At 48.2% G+C, this 18,764-nt stretch overlaps 1 protein-coding gene across 2 annotated transcripts in view; it reads left to right on the top strand.

Moving 5' to 3' along the window:
* Positions 1-18,764, top strand: part of HUNK (hormonally up-regulated Neu-associated kinase) — a 129,930-nt gene that overhangs the window by 31,288 nt on the left and 79,878 nt on the right. For both annotated transcript variants that reach the window (XR_003510616.1, XM_027538409.1), the window contains exon 2: positions 13,845-14,137. Coding sequence is in view for 1 of the 2 variants with exons in the window: in XM_027538409.1 (XP_027394210.1) it covers positions 13,845-14,137 (293 nt within the window). In the remaining variant the exon portion in view is untranslated. The remainder of the gene's footprint in view (positions 1-13,844; positions 14,138-18,764) is intronic.

The raw sequence follows: 18,764 nt of genomic DNA, 5'->3' as shown, positions 1-18,764 counted from the left end.
AAAGACTTGAGGGGGGAAAAGTCGGGATACCTCAGTGGGTAGAGAAGGAGGAAGGTGGGGACTTGAGGGAACCCCAGGGAATCCTTAGGAGACTGGGTCAGGGGTAGTGGAGGTAGGGAGGAAGGAAATTTCCAGATGAGATTGGGTGACTGGTTGCCATGGGGATGGGTTTTGGGGGGAGGAAGGGAGTCAAGTGCTCAGCCAGTTCAGTTCAGTTCAGTCACTCAGACGTGTCCGACTCTTTGTGACCCCATGGACTGCAGGACACCAGGCCTCCCTGTCCATCACCAACTCCCGATGTTTACTCAAATTGAGTCCATTGAGTCGGTGATGCCATCCAACCATCTCATCCTCTCTTGTCCCCTTCTCCTCGCACCTTCAATCTTTCCCAGCATCAGGGGCTTTTCCAATGAGTCAGTTCTTCGCATCAGGTGGCCAAAGTATTGGAGTTTCAGCTTCAGTATCAGTCCTTCCAATGAATATTCAGGTAGGTAGTGATAATGATGGGCTCAATAAGGAGGGGAGCGATTTTCTCAAAAGAGGAGTGTGGCGGGTGTGGTCTTGGAGCAGCTGTGATGGGAGGGTTGGATGCAGGCTGTCTGAGTAGAGTATTCCGTGGGCAGCGGGAAGTTGCTGTTCTCAGCCCATTGACAGTGATGGCTGACAAAGGGTAGTCAAGCCTAACCATCCCATTATCTTTTGGATTCCACGGATCGATTTGCTTCTAGGTGATGTAATTTGAGCCTTCCTCTGTATTGGCCCCAAGTTACATTCTGATTCATTATATGTATGCTTGCTCACTTGCTAAGTCGCTTCAGTCCTGTTGGACTCTTTGTGACTCCACCGACTATAGCCCTTCAAGCTCCTCTGTCCATGGGATTCTCCAGGCAAGGATACTGGAGTGGGTTGCCATGCCCTCCTCCAGGGGATCTTCCTGACCCAGGGATCGAACCCGCCTCTGTTATGTCTCCTGCAGTGGCAGGTGGGTTTTTTACCCCTAGTGCCACCTAGGAAGCCCCATTATATACATACCTTTGGCTGATTCATGTTGATGTATTGCAGACAGCAACACAATATTGTAAAGCAATTGTCCTTCAATTAAAAATAAACAAATTGAAAAAGTTGGGCCTAGTTGGAAGAGAATTGGAGCAGGAAGGGGCTGCTGGGGGATCAGAGTTAAAGGGTAGTTGAGACAAATGGACATTGAATCTTTTAATCAGTGAATTTATTGATGTAGTATATTTGGTGCTTTCAGAGCCAGACGCTGTGGGGAATACAAAGATGAATTACACATGCTCTCAAAAAACTTGTCGTCTGTTGCTGAGCTGGAGCTTTTTGATGCTTTTCCAAAACCAGAGAAATGATTCTAGCATTACCTGTTTTAATTTGTACCTCATCTTTTTAAATTTGTACCTCATCTTCCCTTAGGATTTCTGAGTTTTGGTGAATTCCAATTGGGCAGGGAATTTGGGCTTCCTTTTATCCTTGTGGATCATAAATACATTTTGACGACAAAGGAAGCATGCATACTGTAACTAAGTAGACAGTAGACGGGTTTATAGGAATTGTAACAACTGCACTAGTACTGCCCTTCTTGGGCAGCCTGGCCCATCTACCCAGCTCTCTCAGACATCCTCTGTTTTGCACTTTTCCTCCTTGCAGGAAGCAGTTTCTGGATTTCTACCTGCAGGATGTTTCTAGGGTGTCGGGATGTGACTTGCTTTCTGAGTTGGAGCTAGAGTCAGGGCTCGGAGAGCCTGGTGATGGTGGTTTCAGAACTCCCCGAGGTGGGGGTGGGAGGGTCTCCCAACCCTGGGTTCTGCCCTCATCACCAAGATCAGCCCTAATGAGCTCTGTTGTTTAAACTGGGGAAGGAAGCTTTCCCCCCTCATTTCCACAAAGACAGATTTTAGTGTAGAGTCCCAGGAGGGTGGCTGGCAGGAAGCCAGGGGTCAGAGCTGTGTTGCTCTGTGACATAAATTACAGCAATTAATGGGCCCCCATAAAAGAGCGCGATCTGTGTGTTTGCTGTCCAGCATCATTTCTCCTTGAATTAGAGCGATGCTGAAATTAATTATACAGCCAGCAGAAGATATTTTCTGCTTTCTGTTAAATGAGTATCCTCCACACAGGCTCACGCTCTACTCCGATGCATTAAAGGCGTGAAACCAATTTATTTTCAAAACTTCCTACTGGGTTGTGCCAATCACCACAGTTTTCAGCCCTTTTACACTGAATTCAGGCTTGGGCTGGAGCCTCAGATCCCTCAGCCCCATGCCGATTCTTCCTGAATTTTGGGGCATCCCCTCCAGCTCACGTCTGCTCAGTTTACTTCATCCAGCATTGTCTAGATGGCTATACATCTAGATTTCATTGATGAAGATGAGATCTACACAGCGAGCCAACCTATCACTAATAACTTGCATGAAGGTTCTGTATTGGTCCGCTCAGGCTGCCGTAACAAAGTAGCACAGCCAGGTGGTTGAAATGACAAGTTTATCTTCTCATAGTTCTGGAGGCTAGAAGCCCAAGGTCAAGGTGTCAGCAGGTTAGATTTCTCCTGAGGCCTGTCTCCTCAACTTGCAGATGGCCGTCTTCTTGCTGTGTCCTTGCGTGGCTTGTCCCCTGTATGACTGGTGTCTCTTCCTCTTCTTACAAGGACACCAGTCCTGTTGGATTAGGGCCCCACCCTTATGTCCTCATTTAACCTTTAACTCATTCCTAGTAGTCTCGTTGGGGTTAAGTCTTTAACATAAGAATTTGAGGGAGACACAATTCAGTCCATAACAGGTTCTGATCTAGTTAAAATAGAATCTTTTCCTTCCAGCTGTACTTTCATTCATTCATTCAATCATTCATTTATTCATCCAAGAAATGTTTGTTGGGTGTTGTCTTTGAACCAGAGAATATTCTGGTTGCAGAAAGCATGACAGCAAAGGAGGCAGAGCACTGTTTCTGCAGCACCACGGGTCAGGCAGACTCCACACTCAGTTGATGAGTTCTGTGGGGTTTAAGAGGTGCTGTGCACCATGGGGAGGAATAGACTGGAGTGAGGCTTTGTTGTTGTTCAGTCGCTCAGTCGTGCCTGACTCTGTGACTCCACGGACTGCAGCACGCCAGGCTTCCCTGTCCTTCACTACCTCCCGGAATTTGCTCAAACTCATGTCCATTGACATGCCATCCAACCTCTCATCCTCCCATGCTCACTTCCCCTCCTGCCCTCAATCTTTCCCAGCATTAGGGTCTTTTCCAACATGTGGGCTCTTTGCATCAGGTGGCCAAAGTATTCGAACTTCAGCTTCAGCATCACTCCTTCCAATGAATATTCAGGGTTGATTTCCTTTAGAATGGACTGGTTGTATCTCCTTGTGGTCTAAGGGACTCTCAAGAGTCTTCTCCAGTGGCACAATTGGAAAGCATCGATTCCTCAGTGCTCAGCCTTCTTTATGGTCCAACTCACACATCCATACATCACTACTGGGAAAACCATAGCTTTGACTAGACAGACCTTTGTTGGTAAAGTGATGTCTCTGCTTTTTAATACGATGTCTAGGTTTGTCGTAGCTTTTCTTCAGTGGAGCAAGTGTCTTAAGTCCATGGCTGCAGTCACCATCTGCAGTGATTCTGGATCCCAAGAAAATAAAACCTGTCACTGCTTCCTCTTTCTCCCCATCTATTTGCCATGAGATGTTGGGGACCGGAGTGAGGGTTTGGCTGTTAATAGGTGGGTCAGGGAGCCTGTGTGAGTGGTGCCACCTCAGCAAGATTGGAGGTGAGGGTGAGAGTCTGTGGCCGGGGTGGAAATACCCCTGTCTCATCAGAGGACCTACAGGGAGGCCTGTGGGTGAGCAGAGGGGCTGAGAGGGGGCGGCAGGGAGATGTGGTCAGAGAAGGAGGCAGGCGCATGATGCATTCTCCAGGCACCTTCAGGACTGTGACTCTCTGGGAGAAACGGGGATTCTGGGTGTGTCTGGTTGGTCTTTGCTTTAGGGGGCCTTTCTTCCCAGATGGAGCCAGTGGTAAAGAATCTGCCTACCTGCCAGTGCAGGAGATGTCAGAGACATGGGTTCAATCCCTGGGTTGGGAATGGCAACCCACTCTACCACTATTCTTGCCTGGAGAATCCCATGGACAGAGGAGCCTGGTGGTATACGGTCCACAGGGTCGCAAAGAGGCAACTTGGCACACACACCCTGTCCTTCTGGAGTAGCTATTCTGGAAAAGATGCAGATGGCTCAGACAAGGTGAGGAGCGGGGAAGGGTGCCTGGCAGGGGCACAGCCCAGACACTGGGAGGGAGGGACTTAGGGGGTACAGGGGGGAAGCAGGAGGCTCCTTCTGCGATGGACACCAGGTGCCCAGATGGCACACTTCACTGCTGGTCATGGCTGTCCTTCCAGCTCTCCTTCTCCTTGGTGACTTCTCCCAGCCAGGCTCTCAGGAAGGGAGAGAGCGCTTTCTTCAGCAGGACGGCTGGGTGCCTCCAGTGGAGCAGGGGACCACAGTCCACCCCCGTAGGCTGGCAGCGATCCTGAACTTCTCTCTGTGCTCTGTCTCACCCTGAGAGGGCCCGCCACGGCTGCTGTTTGTTCCGCGTCATCTGATCTCTGTTCTAGTGTGAGCATCTCGTGTCCGCTGTCTGCCTTCTGTCCAGGAACCCACAAGGCTCGCGCGTTAACTGGGGAGGCGTGGAGCATCCATCTGTCCATCCTTTCTCCCTTTCCCTCCCTCACTCCCTTCTCCTCTCCTTACCTTGCACAAGCCTTGGCTGTGTCAGTGGCCCTGCACACGTTGCCTGAGCCTCTTCTGTGTTCTCGACACTGCCAGGCATGGGGCGTGGAAGAGTGAGCTCTGTTTGAAGTGACGGTGGGGATTGGGCTCTAGAAGAAAGTGAAGTTACTCAGTCGTGTCTGATTCTTTGCAACTCCGTGGACTGTAGCCCGCCAGGCTCCTCTGTCCAGGGGATTCTCCAGGCAAGAATCCTGGAGTGGGTTGCCATTTCCTTCTCCAGGGGATCTTCCCGACCCAGGGATCGAACCCGGGTCGTCTGCATTGCAGGCAGACTCTTTACCATTTGAGCTATTCTACAAAAAGGAGGAGGCTTGAAAAGCGGTGAGAAGGGTTCAACAAGACCAATCCCCAAATCAGGGAGCACTTTGTGCCATGAAGGAGGAAAGCCCTAATGGAACCAATGGAAAACCAGAATGGAGTAAGGGGGTTGTGGATTGCTGTCATGGACGGTAGAGGGTGGAGGGCGTGGTGCAGCTCTAATTAGGCTGGTTAGGGAAGTCTCTGACCTGGAGACTTTTGGAGAGGGGGTAAGAGTGGGAAAGAGTGTTTCTGCATCACAGTCACACACGAGCTGAAACCACATGCACAGGTGGCGTCACATTTTGTAATTTTCATGGTCGAAGGGAAGGCTTTGGTCAGCCTGTGTTGAAGCTGAGAAAGTGGAGGGGAGGTGTTGGTCAAGTGGCCAGCTTACCCATGGCAGGCATAGAGATGAGCCACTGTAGCAGGCGGCTGGGACCTTTTTCTTTTATTTCTTCCCCTCCTGTCCTTGCCCTGGATGAACCAAGCGCAGTGCTGGAAGGCCAGACAGCTGCCTTGCTGGAAATGAGAGTGGAGGGTGTGCCCCACCGTTAAGAGTGTCTGTGATGGGTGTGACAGCTGGGGAATTGCAGGGTGGCTTGAGCCAGTCTGGGCCAGAGAAAAAAATTGTAATCTGAGGTCAGAGAGAGGAGTTGGGAGTTGGGAGTTGCTCTGACCGAGAGCCCTGTGTGGGAGGGAATTCCAGGCAGGGGTGGGAGACCTCCAGAGGGGATGGTGGTGCAGCCAGCGGGGTGGGGGAGGAGAGGGTGTGCGGAGACTTTGAGAGGTGGAGGTCCTGGTGAATAATTACGTGTGGGACTAGGGGTGTGATGGATGGAGGAGGATGCGTGGCTGGGCTTCAGGGACACCTGTGGAGAGAACTGCTTCAGGGGGAGTAGGGGGAAGCCATGGGTTTGGGGAGCCAGTGTGTGTGTCAGTCACTCAGTCGTGTCTGACTCTGCAACCCCATGGACTGTACCCCGCCGGGCTCCTCTGTCCTTTGGATTTTCCAGGCAAGAATACTGGAGTGGGTTGCCATTGCCTCCTCCAGGGGATCTTCCCCACCCAGGGATTGAACCTGGAGTATCCTGTACTTGCAGGCTTTACCTCTGTGCCACCTGGGAAGTCCTTGGGGAGCCAGAGGACCATTCACATGGAGATGTCCCAGGCAGTGCTTTATGACAACCGAGAGGATAGGGTGGGGAGGGAGATGGGAGGGGCGTTCAGGATCGGGGAGGGGGGATGGGAACACAGAGGTCTACGTATGGCCGGTTCACGTTGATGTATGGCAAAAAGTGGCAAAATATTGTAAAGTAATTATCCTCCAATTTAAAGTGAATAACTTAAAAAAAAACGTTTGGGAAAGAGGTGTAAGCAGGATGTAGGTGGTGGGACTGGTCATTAAATGGATGCTCGTAGGCATCTGGGAAGTGGACAGTACATTGCTAATGTGAGGAGGGAGGCGGCCTGCAGCAGCAATTTGGCAAGATCAGGCTAGGAGGAAAAGCAGGAGGCTAGGAGGCAGAGTGGCCTCACAGACTGGGTGGTCAGGACGCCCTGGGGACCCTGGTGAGGACCTCAGGGAGTGGCGGGGGTGGGAGCCAGGTGGGGGGCTTCCTGGCTTCTGGTTCTACACACTCTTCCTACACAAAATACACAGACCCTAACACTTATTGAGGGCTTCCAGGAATGTTCCCAGGGCTCACCACCGCATAAGGTAGGCACTTTGATCGCCCCTCCATTTTCTGTAACAATGAGGAAGCTGAAGCTTAGTGCGGTCCAAGGCACCAGGCGGGAGGGGCCGGCTTTGAAGTCCAGGCGCCCAGCCTGGGAATCTGCATGTCTGGCTGCCATAGTCTGCCACCCTCTGAGTTGCCAGCATGTGGAAAACAGCAGGAAAGGAACTGTCAGACCTGACCCCAGCCCTTGGAGGATGGACACTCACCCTTGGTTCTTACAGTTGTGCTCTTCTGTAGGGTAAGGGCATCTCGTAGGATTGTGTGATGCTTGGGTGGTCCATGAGTCTGCTCGGGTAGCCACAGCAGAAGATCACAGACCGGGTGGATTAAGTGACAGACATTTATCTTCTCACATTTATGGAGGCCTGAGTCCCAGATCAAGGTGCCCGTAGGATTGCTTTCTCATGAGGCTTCCCTCCTTGGTTTGTAGGTGGCCGGCTTCTTGCTGTGGCCTCTTATGGCCTTTCTTCCATGCAAATGTGGAGAGAGAGAGAGGTCTCTGGCATCTCTTCCTTTTCTTATATGGACACCAGTCCAATTAGATCAGGTCCCCACCCTTAGCTGAAGCTCCAGTACTTTGGCTACCTGATGTGGAGAGTGACTCATTGGAAAAGATTCTGATGCTGGGAAAGATTGAGAGAAGGAGGAGAAGGGGGCAACAGAGGATGAGACGGTTGGATGGTATCACTGACTCAACGGGACGCGAGTTTGAGCAAACTGTGGGAGACAGTGAAGGACAGGGAAGCCTGGCGTGCTGTAATCCATGGAATCACAAAGAGTTGAACGTGAGTGACTTAGTGACTGAACAGCAACAATAACCCCACCTTTTGGGGCCCGTTTAACCTTTTTACTGCATATAGCTCTCTCCAAATAGAGTCATATTAGGGGTTAGGGCTTCAGCTGTGAATTTGGGGGTGTGGTGTGGGAAGGGTGGAGACGATTCAGCCTGTGACAGATGGTCATCCTAAATCACTATAAAAAAATCTGAATTATGGCCACCAGTAGGCCTGAAGATCCATGTCTCTTTCAGAGCGTACTCATGGCGTGTATAACAGTGTCAACTATATTTTAGGTGCCTTAATAAGAGTTTGCTAAAGAAGAAAAGATTCACTCGAGTTTAACCTAGTATATTTATTAAGAAACCAACATGTCCTGGAAAGAAAGCTGTTCTTGGCTCATTTTTACGTAAAAAGAAAATTCATTCAGATCAGAGCCTCCTGTTCTCCATGCATTCTGATTATTTAAAACATCACGAATAAAAGTGCTTTGATTAAGGGAAGGCTGAACGTACAGAAACACATTGGACATTGTATAATGGCTGAAGCATATATGCATGTTTCTGTGATATTAAAGACTAGTGTCTTTGATCAGTGCTTTCCTTCCTCTCCGTCATATGAAGATCCATTTTACATCTGCCTTTTCATTTTGGAGATTGGATACGTGACCCATCCTTGATGTATTTCAGAGGAATGAATTTTAAAGGCAGTGAAGGGTGATCCAGGATGAAGGGATGAATTATTTTAAATCCTGTTAAGTCTGATCCTATGTAGGCAATCTGAATGAAGTCAATATTTAAAGGAGATGAGAGAGTAGACTAATATTAAACCACCGCCTTTGGATTTAAAAGCAGCTCTGTTCCAGAGAGTTCGAAACACTCAAATGTGATTCAAGCTGCTGCTGCTGCTTCTTTTTTTTTTTTTTTTTAATATGCTAAGGTGACAGGTCAAGGCGATGCTTTTTTTTTTTCTTGGCTGAACTAAGTTTTGAATGCTCTTCACCCTCTACAGGTGGCCTCAGTGAAAGCAAAGCGATAGTGATTATAAGAACATCTTTTTAAGGAGCTCTTACTAAGTGCCAGACATTTTACTGAGTGCTTTGTGAACATCATCTTTGCACACCCATGGGTCTGTGGAAGTGTGTGCTGAGACTGGGGCCACACACTTTGTGCATCCCTCATTCTAAGTAAAATTCTACATTGGAATTTTTCTCCTAAGACGTCACAGGGGTCATTAGGCATGAATGCCTTTCCGCAGCTAGCCCCTCTCTGGAGGAATTAGGATAAGCGTGTTTCTCCTTCTCCTCCTTCCCCGTGTGGGAGGGAGCCGGGCTTCCTGTCCCCACAGACCAACCTCTTCCTTTGCTTTCTGAGGATCTCCTTCCTTGCCATCACCCCTTCTTCCCTGCATCTTCTGTTTCTCTATACCATAGCTGCTGCCGCCTCATCTTGGATCTATTCATTTTTTTTTTTTTTTTTTGCCTTGGGATATTTCCTTTTCTTTTGTGTGAGCTTAGCTATTTAAAAGTTTGCTGATTTTATGCACTGAGAGGTATTTATTTATGTATTTATTTTGCAGGAGCCTGGGAGTGATGATGGGGTGGGAGTTGCCATACTGCGATAAGTATGGTGTCTTAGTTAATGAGAAGCTGATGAATGATCAGTTTCACCTGTGGTCCACTGGTGTGTGTTCACCTCTCTCTAGTAATTTCTCAGACTTTGCTACTTACTTGGAAATGTGGGGGCAATCCTTGAAAGCAGATTCCTCTGTAAAATTTCAGGAGGCTATGCAACTTGAAGCCATCAGAAAGTTGGAGACTTTGTTTTATTGACCTTTCGCAGCAAAACTTCTTTCCCCATATGCTCAGGATGAAACTCACAAACTCCCCTGACAACACCTCCCATCCCCCACCCCACAGCCCATTCACAAACTCAGAGACCATGTTGGGAGTTCTAGTCTGGTCCATCAACTTGGGTCCTCAGTCCGTCTGTGCAGATTTAATTTTACTGTTTAAAACTGTCCTGACTGAAGCAGTTTATCTTTTCAGCTAGAGACCCATCATCACACTGGGCTTCCCCTGGGTAGAATTAGTGCCTATAAATCTCTGATTACTGTCAAATTAAATTAGATGCCTCCCTTTGCTGATCATTGATCACTGCCAATTCCTTAATTTCCCATTCATCCCCCCACCCCCATTTCAGTTGTTACAGACGAAGTTGATTAAACAGTTTTGTGTAATCAAGAATGTCATTCCATCTTCAGAAGTATTATCAATACAGAGTTTACAAGTTTAGCAATGCTTACAAGTGAAGGTGTTTAAAAATAGAGAGGGGCCTTTATAGGATAGCTTCTCTAGGCGGGGCTGCCGTAGGGTTCAGGGTTTTCACAAAGGGACTTTGAGAATCAGTAGAACTTGGGAACCAAGATGTCAGATGATGGTGGAGTGGACCCCTGATGTGTTAGTTTCCTGTGGCTGCTGTAATGCACAGGCTTCCCAGGTGGCTCTAGTAGACGTGGGTTCCATCCCTGGGTTGGGAAGATCCCCTGGAGGAAGGCATGGCAACCCACTCCAGTATTCTGGCCTGGAGAATCCCATGGACAGGGGAGCCTGGTGGACTGCAGTCCATAGAGTCACAAAGAGTCGGACATGACTGAATCGACTTAGCACGCGCACACACATGCTGTAATGCGTTACCGCAAACTTGGTAACTTAAAACAAAAGAAGTTTATTCTATCACAGTTGTGGAGGCCAGAAGTCCAAAGTCAATTTCACTGGACCAAAGTCAAGGTGTCAACAAGGCTGTGCTCCCTCCGATGGCTCTAGGTGGATCCCTCCTTTGCCTCTCCCAGTGCCTGGTGGCCGTATTATTCCATCCCTGCCATCTCTGCCTGCTTCACCACTTGGACTTCTCTGTGTATTTGTGTGAAATCTCCCACTGCCTCTATTTTATGGGGACACTTGCGGTGACCTTTAGCGCCACCCAGATAATCTAGGTTAATCTCATTTCAGCATCCTTCACTTTTTCCAAATAAGGTCACATTCACACGGTTCTAAGCATGGGGGCTTAATGTCTTTGGGTGGCCATTATATAACCTACTCCAGGCAATGAAAGAGCTAAATAAATTATCCTCCTAATAATTGTGTGCTCTGTTAAGAAAGGCAGATCGTATTACTGCCGGGCTTTCAGACTGTTGTTTATTCACAGTACTTTTAAGAATTCCACTGCCAAAGGGTGTAATTTTTAAAACGTTGCAACATAGAGTTGAGCAGACAGAATCTAATTGTACTTTTCAGCATTCCTCTTTCTGCCCCCACAAGATGATGGATATATATTTGTGTGTGTATTTATATATATGTGCATGTGTTATGCATATATACATATATTTTGTCGCAAATGAATACAGTTTTTAAAGCTCTTGGCTTTGTATATACTGAACTGGTAGACCAAACTGCAGCCCACTTCTGTGGGCAGATAGCATCAGCCTCACGTCGCCCTGGGATGTTGCAGGTTCTGATTTATCTGGTCTAGTGGCTGATTGTCTCGCTCTTGGTCATATCTGTGGTTTAAGGGCCTGATAATCTCCATTAAAATGGGCGAAGGTGGTCAAAAGGTACAAACTTCTGGTTGTAAGATAAATCCGAAGGATGTAACAGGCAGCCTGGTGACTGTAGTTAGCAATGAAAGTGAAAGGAAGTGTTAGTCGCTCAGTTGTGTCTGACTCTTGTGACCCTGTGGACTGTAGCCCGCCAGCCTCCTCAGCTCATGGGATTCTCCAGGCAAGAAGACTGGAGTGGGCGGCCGTTTCCTCCTCCAGTAGTTAGCAATACCATATTGTATGTTTGCAAAGCTGCTAATATTGAAGATCATAAAAAGTCTCATATACACACAAGTTTATAACTATAGTGATGGATGTTAACCTGATTTATTATGGTAAACACTTCCCAATAGAGACATACACCCAATATTTATGTTGCATACCTAAAACTAATACAATGTTATATGTCAATTACATCTCAAATTTTTTTTAAAAAAAGACTGTTCTAGAAGAAATGATAAACTGTTTATAGCTAGATTAAGCTATTTTCAGCTAGTTTTGCTTCAATGATTAAAAAAAAGGTTCACTGATTTTCTTGTTAGTAACCTGTTGGTCACTCATCATTTATAAAGTACTGTAATGTGGCAAAGTGGGGAGTGGTCCCTGTGTTAAGGGGAGGGATTGGTGCTCTAAATGGTATCGCAGGTGGTAGGTATGATGGGAGCATACGATAGGAGTGTTAAAGAGACTTTCTGGGAGAAAGGTGGGACTGGAGTTAGTGTCTGAGGATTTGAAGGTGTAAAGAGGGTGGAGAGTAGTGTGGTCACAGGGAGTGAGGAGACCTGCTCTGGGGAGCTCAGAGTCTGGGCTGAACAGTGGCAGGAGAAGAAGCTTCAGTGCTGGGCTGAGGCTGTGGACCTTGCCCGATGGGCATCAGGGAGCCCCCAAAGAGCTTCAAGCAAGAAATCAGAGTTCTGGACATCAAGGCAGGGCAGAGTGTGAATTCAAGGGGCCGGGGTGAGTATCAAGGAAAAGAGGCAGGACATTGATGTCATAGTCCAGAGCAGGGGTGGCCAGACTTGTATTTTTATCACAAACTTGTCAAGAAAATAACATTTGAAACTGACACAACAGTGTGAAGCAATTATCCTCCCGTTAAAAAGTTACAATTTGAGTGGTGGTTGCCAGGACCTGGGAGGACTTAGGATAGAGGATTAGTGTTAAAAAAAAGAAAAGAAAAGAACATTTGAGCCCCTTTGTACAAACACGTATCTGCCTGTCTGTTGTTGTTCAGTTGCTCAGTCGTGTCCTGCTCTTTGGACCCCATGGACTGCAGCACGCCAGGCTTCCCTGTCCTTAACCATCTCCTGGAGTTCACCCAACTTCATGTCCCTTGAATTGGTGATGCCATCCAACCATCTCATCCTTGGCTCCCTCTTCTCCTGTCTTTAGTCTTTGCCCAGCATCTGTCTATCTATCATCTATTAATTGTTTACTAATTAATCGGTATCACACTTCTGTACACTGAATGCATTATGAAGCAGTTACAAAATATAATTACAAAAAAAGAAATAAATAGAAATGAAAGGTCCAGTGTTTCTGTCCTGCAGCCCAGTGGCTTGACAGCCTCATAGAAGAATGCCCCTTGGGTTGCTCGAGTCTTACACAGACTCAGGGCATCTGAACGCTGGGAGGCAAGGTCCCAGATGAATGCAGCCTGGCGTGGGGACAGAGAGGAAGGAAAAGTGAGAGAGAGGCAGTGAGCACAAGCAGACGATGAAGTGTCAATGGCTGGTTGCCTTAGAGAGGAGAGAAGACATAAGTAAGAAAAGAAGAGGGCAAAACAGTGTTGTGTTTTAAGGCTGGGTAAGTGAATTGGCAATAGCCGACGAAGGAAGGGTAGGAAGGTGGAGACTTGGGCAGAAGTCTTCTCTCCCCTTCATCCCTCCATCCTTATTCCGTTCTCCTTTCCCTCCCTTCCTCCTTCCTTCCTTCCCTTTCTGCAAAGCTGGAGGGTCTATACATGTGACGTGTTGATTGTAGGGGAAGTGACCCAGGAGGGGCATCCAGGTGGCAGCGGAGATGTGACTTTGGAGCAGCAACAGGTTGGGCCTGACTTGGGGCCAAGAGTACCTGCGTCGTGATTCAGAGGGAAAGAGGTGACCACTGGAAGCCAGGGGCAGCCAGACCTGAGGGCCCGGTGTGGAGCACAGAAGGGTAGGGAGGAAGGGCAGGGCTACCAAATCCCTGGGCATTGCACCCCTCAGCTCCCTAAACACACCCCAGAACTGAAGATGGAGGCAGATTTGGCTGTTTCAGAAATGAAGGCCTGGGGGGACCCAACCTGGAGCAATTACGAGATCTGAGCGAGGTGGGGTGTGGGAGGGGAGGGGTCTTGGCTGGAGGTGACCTTGGTGTTTTCTCCGCAGGATAAAACACCAGGTTTGACACTGACTCTTCACTGAGCCTTCCAGACTTCTTCGAGCTGGCCTGAGTGAATGACATTCTCTTCCTTCGTGGTTGACTCTTCCGGCCTTTGCTGATGTAACATTTTTCTTTTCTCCCTGGATGCTATTTCAGATCAGACTTTGCTCCTGGTGCGGAGAAGGAGCGATGTGTCTTCCTAGGGTTTTGTGGCTAGTCAAGGGGGTAAACTTCGCCTGCAGTGTCTGGTAACAGCCGCGTTCCTGGTGTCTCCTTAGGTGGCCATCAAGGTCATTGACAAGAAGCGAGCCAAGAAAGACACCTACGTTACCAAAAACCTTCGTCGAGAGGGACAGATCCAGCAGATGATCCGCCATCCCAACATCACCCAGCTCCTCGATATCTTAGAGACGGAGAACAGCTACTACCTGGTCATGGAGCTGTGCCCTGGGGGCAACCTGATGCACAAAATCTACGAGAAGAAGCGGCTGGAGGAGGCAGAAGCCCGTAGATACATCCGGCAGCTCATCTCTGCGGTGGAGCACCTGCACCGGGCCGGGGTGGTCCACAGGTAAGGGCCGCGCCGTGATGCTGGCCACCAACTCTGGGCCAGACGCACCGCTGCAGTGCAAGTCAAGCAAGGCTGAATCCATCCTGGCTCTGACCTTTATATACTTATGTGACCCTAGCCTGGTTACTTAACCACTCTGAACCTCAGTCTCTTCTTCTGTAAAATGGGAATAATCATGATACTCATCTCATAGTTGGTATAAAGGGAAATGAGTTGTTATACGGAAAGAACTTGGAACTGCGTTTGGTATGTAATAGGGGCATTTTAAGTGTTGGCTGCTCTTGTTATTATTATTTCCAAAACAATAAAAACTCTTGCTCAGGTGCCCGAAAGAAGCATCAACGTTAAGATGGCATGAGACTGTTTTTTAGCAATGCTTGATGGTGCTTTCACTGTATTTGCTTTGCATATGGTAGTTGCTTAATAGCTGTTTTATTCAATGGAATTGAATCACTACATGAATTGTGAACTTGCCTTTGAAAGTGAGGCTTGTTCCCCATAACTAACTAACCTTGCAAATAATTATGAAAAGCAAACTTTTTTTTTTTTTTTGGAATAGCCTGTTCCCTCCTGAGGAGGAGCTTTGCAAGCAAACTGAATGGAGACAGAATTCTTGGCAGTGTTGCTGTTGGTGGTAGGGGCCGACTTTTAGTGCTAGACTAAAATAAGGTCAGTGCTGCTGCTAACTCGCTTCAGTCGTGTCCGACTCTGTTTGACCCCATAGACGGCAGCCCACCAGGCTCCCCGGTCCCTGGGATTCTCCAGGCAAGAACACTGGAGTGGGTTGCCATTGCCTTCTCCAATGCATGAAAGTGAGAAGTGAAAGTGAAGTGGCTCAGTTGTGTCCGACTCTTAGTGACCTCGTGGACTGCAGCCTGCCAGGCTCCTCCGTCCATGGGATTTTCCAGGCAAGAGTACTGGAGTGGGTTGCCATTGCCTTCTCCGAAAATAAGGTCAATAGAATATAGTAAAATTTAAAAAAATGAAAGTGTCCTCTTTTCCTCCCGAAAAAGTGTTGACTTCATCAATAAATGCATACTTCTTCATGGAGTTATAATTAATAATTACTCTGGGTTGTTGAGAAAAATTAGGGCTCATGTTTAATTGATTCTCATTTAAAAAACCAAGATCAAGGAATTATATAGATATACACACACATATGTTTAAAAATTTTGTATTGAGATACGGCTCACATCCCATTAGTTATCATTTTAAAGGGTACAATTCAGTCATTTTCAGTATATTCAGAGTTGTGCAACTATACTCACTGCCTTAATTCTAGAATATTGCCATCACCCCCAAAAAGAAGCCGGGTGCCCACTGGCAGTCACTCTCCATTCCCACCCCTCCCATCAGGCCCTGGTCATAACCACTAGTCTTCTGTCTGTCTCTGTGGATCTGCCTATTCTGGATCTTGCATATAAATGGAAACAAGACATGGTCTTTTATGAGTGGCTTCCTTCAGTTAACTGTACCAATGGGCTTGGCCAGGGATGCTCTGCCCCTTGTGCCTGAATCTGGGACACGGTAGGGAGGTCTTGGTGGAGGGGGCAGGGAGACACTGAGGGGAAGTCCCAATCAGATTGGGACTCACTGTGGGGAAGTCTCTGGTACAGGGGGAACACTGGAGGGAGGCCCCAGGCTGGGGGTGGGGGACATAGATGGGGCGGAGGCCCGGGCTTGGGGGGAACTGGGGGGAGGGGGAAGTCCCAGCCTTGGAGGGGAACTGGGGGGAGGGGGGAGGTCCCGGGCTGGGGGAGGGGGGCACTGGGGGAAGTCCTGGGCTTGGAGGGGACCTGGGGGGAGGGGGGAGGTCCCGGGCTTGGGGGGGAACTAGGGGGAGGGGGAGGTCCCGGGCTTGGGGGTGGACTTGGGGGAGGGGCAGGTCCCAGGCTTGAGGGGGAACTGGAGGGAGGGGAGAACTGGGAGGGGGAAGTCCCGGGATTGGGGTAGGGGGGGGGGACTGGGAGGAGGGGGAGGTCCCGGGCTTGGGGCGGAACTTGGGGGAGGGGGGAGGTCCCCGGCTCGGGGAAGGGGCACTGGGGGGAGGAGCCAGCCTTGGGGCCAGGCCCCATTCAGGCAGATCATTTCCTGGCTAAGGTAAGAAAATCTCTCCATGAACGTATTTTTAGTCAGACACACTGTTAACAAATCACGATTCATCAGAACTCTTCTGAGTTTTGATCAGCAAGGAAGGGAACATTCAGAAATTGTAAGTGAATAACCCTATTTTTGGCTGTTAACAACCCCCTTGTGTAACCTGCGGTGTCAGAGCTCTGCCACGATGGGGTACATGATGATCGTAGGATGCCTGGTTTGGTGATGAAGACGACAAAGGCAGAAACCTCGCGAATGAATCAGCTTGGGTTACCCACTCCGCTGGTCATGGAGGAAAAGAGAACTGGGGGTGGAGCTTTCCGAGGGACTCAGGGTGTTATTACACGGGTTTCATGCTGTCAAAAATCAGATGCGCCCCGGCTCGGAGCTTCCGGGACAACAAAGGGAAAGCCAGCGAAGGCTGTGCACTGCTTGCTGGTCTCTCCCGCAGGAAATTCTCAACAACCCTTTTAAAGTAATTTTAACAAAATCCAGTCCTTCTCAGCGCAATTACTGTCAGAACGTCAAAGGAATGCATTTAATAATGTTTTGATAGCAACGAGGGTGCGCTTTTTCTCTCTCTGATCTCCGGCATTCCATTTCGTTCCCTACCTCTTCGGAAATATATTCATCAGCCAGTAGTGGCAAAGGCTCAGATCTTTTGAAGTTAGGGAAGGCTGGAAATACAGGTGCCGTTTTGGAGGAGTTCTTCATTTTCTCCTCTAGAAATCTCCTTAATGAGTGTCAGCGCACGTGGGCACAGGTGATTAGGTGGTGGAGACATCACAGGAAACTGTTTCCAATATATTCCTGGGTGGCTGTATCTGGAATGTCTTGAATTTTCAAAGGTTTTGAGTGTCTCACTTCTAGCAGCCATAATCTGGTAATACACTGTAGCCTTTTTTAATGGTGGAGAATTGTCTCCTTTATGCTGCAGAGGTGGAAAGAATTCATAAATTATTTCAAGGTTGGGCTTCCCTGGTGGCTCAGATGGTAAAGAATCTGGCTGCGGTGTAAGAGACCTGGGTTTGATCCCTGGGTTCAGAAGATCCCCTTGGCAACCCACTTCAGTATTTTTGCCTGGAGAATCCCATGGACAGAGAGGAGCCTGGTGGGTTACAGTCCATGGAGTCGCAAAGAGTCGAACACGACTGAGGGACTAACATACACGCATATTTCGAGGTTAGAGTTTTCAAATGAGGAAGAGAGTTTAGATAGCATTTCAGAGATTTCCTGGTGTCCCTAGTGGGAAGATTTCTGAGCAAACAGATTGGATCATCCAAAAGGATTTAGGATGAATTTTGGTGGCTACGTTATATGATTTAAAGGGCTTTAGGTGATGTATGTTAGAGGCTGCTTTAAAAAGCATAGTTCCTGATGAGTCTGATACTGTATCGTCATATCATCATCAGCTTAATGCCTGGCAGAGCCCTCATTTCCTGTGAAATTAAATCTAAATATTTAATTATCGATCCAGAGCTATTTAAATATCTTTTAAAGGAAGTGACTCTTTAAAAATCATGTAACTATTACAAGTAGAAGGGAAAAAAGGAAACCAAACGTCTGTAAAGTAGATTTCCTTAGCTGGCAGAGGACTTCATTTAAAACTGAACCTGGGCTTCCCTGGTGGCTTGGTAGTAAAGAATCTGCCTGCCAATGCAGGAGACATCAGTTTGAGCCCTGATCTGGGAAGATCCCACGTGCTGCGGAGCAACTAAACCCTCGAAACGCAACTATTGAGCCTGTGCTCTAGAGCCCATGAGCCACAACTACTGAGTCCGTGCCGCAGTTACTGAAGCCCAGGTACCCTGGAGGTGTGCTCCCCAACAAGAGAAGCCCCTTCAGTGAGAAGTCCGCGTGTCACAGCTAGAGAGTAGTCTCCTCTCGCCACAACCAGAGAAAAGCTCTCACAGTAACAAAGGCCCAGCACAGCCAAAAATAAGTAAAGTTATTAAAAAAAAAAAAAGACCTGCCATACACCTTTCATGTCATCTGCTGCAGCAGTGGGGTTGTTCACTTACGCAAAGTTAGAATGTGGACCTCACATCTTCATTACACCCTCTGAGGACTGCCTGAGATAACTTTGGGTTTAAATTCTAACAAGGGTTTCTTTTTTCCCATTTTTCTTTTTCTCAACTGGGCTCACACCAACATCTGATGACTTTTCTATCATACAAAAAGCGTCGACCTTAACATCCATCATCAGAAATGCTGATGCCGAGAGGCTCATTTGAGATTCAACTGTTTGTTCAAAATAACAAAGTCCAATCAAGCTGCACAGACAAAACATACCCGGGTAATACAATACCGCCATCCCTAAGCAGGAAGAGACAAGCAGGACTGGGAGTGAGAGAGATGCGTGATCAAAGGGACCAGGCGCCCGTGTGTCAACACGGCTGCTCCCAGAGCCGTGACCCCAGTCACTCATCAGGGCTGGGAAGGGGCCTTCTGCACTCTGAGGAATGCCGGGCAAGAGAGGGGACCCTTCTTTGTTCTCGTAAGCCTGACAAGAAGCAGATCCCACCTGTGC

Source organism: Bos indicus x Bos taurus, chromosome 1 (genome assembly GCF_003369695.1).
Source record: "Bos indicus x Bos taurus breed Angus x Brahman F1 hybrid chromosome 1, Bos_hybrid_MaternalHap_v2.0, whole genome shotgun sequence".
In the NCBI taxonomy this organism is placed as follows: domain Eukaryota; kingdom Metazoa; phylum Chordata; class Mammalia; order Artiodactyla; family Bovidae; genus Bos; species Bos indicus x Bos taurus.
Note: the sequence above shows the minus strand (reverse complement) of the source record. Positions and strands in the feature narration are given on the sequence as shown.